At 41.6% G+C, this 3,354-nt stretch overlaps 1 protein-coding gene across 1 annotated transcript; it reads left to right on the top strand.

Annotated features, from left to right (window-relative positions):
* The first annotated feature begins 698 nt into the window (after positions 1 to 698).
* Positions 699 to 2,980, top strand: LOC124214443 (fatty acyl-CoA reductase wat-like). Its single transcript, XM_069134402.1, has 7 exons — positions 699 to 747; positions 906 to 1,090; positions 1,221 to 1,541; positions 1,599 to 1,750; positions 1,839 to 1,948; positions 2,183 to 2,375; positions 2,734 to 2,980. The coding sequence occupies exons 1-7, from the start codon at positions 699 to 701 to the stop codon at positions 2,978 to 2,980; spliced, it is 1,257 nt and encodes a 418-aa protein (XP_068990503.1).
* The last annotated feature ends 374 nt before the right edge of the window (positions 2,981 to 3,354 follow it).

The following is a 3,354-nucleotide window of genomic DNA, read 5'->3' as shown; positions in this document are numbered from 1 at the left end:
CGCTCTGCAGAGCAGATTACCACGCGATAGTGGGATTTCCAAAATCTCCTAATTCAGCAACTTTGGAAGCAGTTTGGACTCGAGGGCAAGAGAATGTTTCCGTTCAGTGTGTGAAACATCAATTGAGATGAGTATAGTCTTCATACGATGAAAGGCCTTCCGAAGTTCGTTCAAAGGGATCCCGATGGAAATGAAAAGCAAGCAGCTACACTTTCGATTGTTAAGAATCCCGCATTCCACCATGTAATATTATTGAAGTTAATTGTTAGATGAACAAAAATAAGAAATAATAATGCAATATAAGTCATTTTTCATTTTTCCTCCAACCCTGTGTTGCTATCTCCTCATGTAATTTTGAGATCTCCTTCTTTCCGACAAGTCATGTTGATCGATGAATTTCTGTGAATATCTTGAGTGTCAAGTCTTGTGATTCCTTAACAGAAACTGTTATACGTACATTACATTCTTGTACGATAAGGTGGTGGACGAATGCCCGATACGATGTATGGAGGGGATCACCATTTGAGTATGAGCTACAGGCTGTGTTGGTTGTACTGAGTTCCTTTTCCTGAATTTATGTAACACTACCATCACGATAAAACGCTGTCCGCTGTTCACGACTGTACAAAAGATTGCTGAAATTCCGAGACTCGTCAGTATTGAGCTGTATCCGACTGAGTCAACCGATTCGTGTGAACATGTCGCAAATACAGCAATTCTATGTTAGACAAAACATCTTCATCACTGGTCAGTAATAATCACGCGATGAAAAACCCCCCTTGGGTTCATCGGTAACTTTTCTAAAGAGCATTTACCGTAATTTTCAGTTCACGTTAAAAGTACTCTGGACTTTAATTATTTGACAGAAATTATTATGAAAAATTTTTAACCAACATGTTTTTTACTTACGGGTGGAACTGACTTTATGGGGAAAATTTTGACGGAGAAATTGATCCGAAGCTGCCGAGAAATTGGAACCATCTATCTTCTGATACGGGCGAAGAAGGGGAAAAGTGTCGAGGAACGCAGGGATGCGCTACTCGCTGAACCGGTGATATTCGCCATGGAAAATTTCAGATATTTCTCCAAGGTAGAGGTCGAGACACCTTTGCGAAGACAGTTGCATGCGATGTACATACGCAGTAATTCGAGTCTCTACAACTTTCTCGACACCACTCCATCGTCTTTGGCCACGATTTGGTAGAAAACTTTTGTTTCAGATATTCGACGTACTGCGAAACGACTACCCCAATTTTTCCGAAAAGATCGTTTGCATCGTCGGTGACATTGCCGAGGAAAGACTTGGGCTCACGGTAACCGACTTTGCACGGCTCGTCGATGAGGTATCGCAGGTTCCGATTTGCCGACGCGTCGTCTATTCCACAACCGCACAAAGTAAAGTGAAACTATTTCAGGTGTCGGTGATATTCCACTTAGCTGTCACCGTCCGCTTCAACGAGAAACTCGAAGTGGCTCTTGCCATCAACGTGAACAGCGTCAAGTCCGTCATCGACGTTGCAAGAGAGTGCAAGAATTTGAAGGTAAAAAAACCTTCAATCTTTTCATCCATCACAGAATTTAACGTCGTCACGTTTCAGGTCGGAGTCTATGTTTCCACTGCGTACAGCCACTGCGTCCGAAAGTCGATCGACGAAAAGCTCTACCCGTCATCCTGCGCGAGCTACGAGGAGGTCAAGGGTATAATCAGCAAAGCCAAGGCGAATGAATTGTCAGAGGATGTGACGGAGGCGTAAGTTTTTTTTTCGAAAGTTGAGAAGAGTGATCAAAATCGTTATTGAAACGTGTCGAAACTCAGTCACAACCACCGATTATGATAGAATTCTGGGAGAGTGGCCGAACACGTACACGTTCAGCAAGGCCGTAGCCGAGGGTGTCGTTACCGAGCTTGCAAAGGATCTACCGTTTGCTATTTTCAGGCCATCAATCTGTGAGCAACGTCTAGGCTAATTGTTAGTACATCTTTCTTGGCTGTGAATTTATAGTTCATCCATTATTGGTGTTAGACGATGTACGCAGCTCGTAACTTATTTCATCTTGTACAAGGTAGCTTGTCGAACTACAGGAATGGCTGAATCGAATTATTGGTCCATTGAATTCAAGTAGGTCAGTAGAGGTTGAACAAAGTCGTTCAGAAAAGTTTACGCCCTAAAGTGTTCAACAGTGGCAAGTTCCTACAAGGAGCCAATTCCAGGGTGGTTACCAAGTCCATTTGGGATATTTGGGGTTACGTATGCGGTAAGCTTAGGAATCATCCACACAAGTTTAGTCGACATCGATTCCGTGGTCGATATAATCCCAGTCGATTATGCTTGCAATGCTCTTATTTATTGCGCTTGGACCTCTTCTCAAAAATGGTAACGTACGATAAACATGACTAGTTGATCGTCACATCTTTTCTAAGAATGTAACCATGCCGTTGCGTATCAGCACACAAATTTCATGTCAACATACATGCATATTCTATGATTTGACAGTTCACCTGTATTTCCCAATCGATTGTACTCAACGTTCTAAGAACGGATACGCAGAACTCGCGATAGACAAAGTCTGGTATTGCAGAAAGCTTCGTTTTGCAACGTTGGGGAGTAAAAAATAAATGAGTTTAAGATTTCGGAAGATTCGCCCGAGTAGGACTGGTTGGCTTGACGTGGAAGAGCCAACGTGTCAATATAATGCATTTTAAGAATGATATTTTTCATACTCATTTTTTAGCCACTTCAAGGATGTTTCTGTTTATAATTACGTGTCTGGATCAGAAACACCAATAACTTGGAGGCAGTGCGATAGTAAAGGCAGCGTGGCTCTAAGGTCTTATCCAACAGAAAAAGCAATTTACTATCCTTTTTATATCGACACAAAGTCGAGATTACTATTCTACATATTGGAGATATGTTTCCACTTTTTTCCAGCCTTAATAATTGACAACGTTGCCAGGTTGATGGGAAAAGAGCCACAGTGATTAAAAATCGATCAATTTTCAATTATTGCTCTACGTAAAATGTACGAATGCAACATACTTTCGGACATATGCATGCAATGGAATAGGTTTAGAAATGAAGCTAAACGTCAGCTACTATTTCAGACTGTATAAAATAATGAGTAAAATTTCAAACGTGATACACGCTAGTTTGTACTTTACGATGCGACAATGGGATTTTGAAAATCGTAAAATTCAGCAGCTCTGAGAGCAGCTTGAGCCCGAAGACAAGAGAATTTTCCCATTCAGTATGAGAACCGCCGATCGGAACGAATATTTCCTACTCGGCATGAAGGGCCTTCGGAAATTCGTCTTGCTTGAATCGGATGAAAATTTAGAGCAAGCAAGATGGAAAT

This window comes from Neodiprion pinetum, chromosome 3, assembly GCF_021155775.2.
Source record: "Neodiprion pinetum isolate iyNeoPine1 chromosome 3, iyNeoPine1.2, whole genome shotgun sequence".
NCBI lineage: Eukaryota > Metazoa > Arthropoda > Insecta > Hymenoptera > Diprionidae > Neodiprion > Neodiprion pinetum.
The sequence above is the reverse complement of the archived record's forward strand: the minus strand, read 5'-3'. Positions and strand labels throughout refer to the sequence as shown.

Bases quoted from the DNA above. Each gene is read 5' to 3' on its own strand.
- LOC124214443 (XM_069134402.1), top strand. From the start codon at position 699: ATGTCGCAAATACAGCAATTCTATGTTAGACAAAACATCTTCATCACT. The intron at 748-905 runs GTCAGTAATAAT...CATGTTTTTTAC, and splicing joins ACAAAACATCTTCATCACTG to TTACGGGTGGAACTGACTTT. The intron at 2,376-2,733 runs GTAACGTACGAT...CTCATTTTTTAG, and splicing joins TGGACCTCTTCTCAAAAATG to CCACTTCAAGGATGTTTCTG.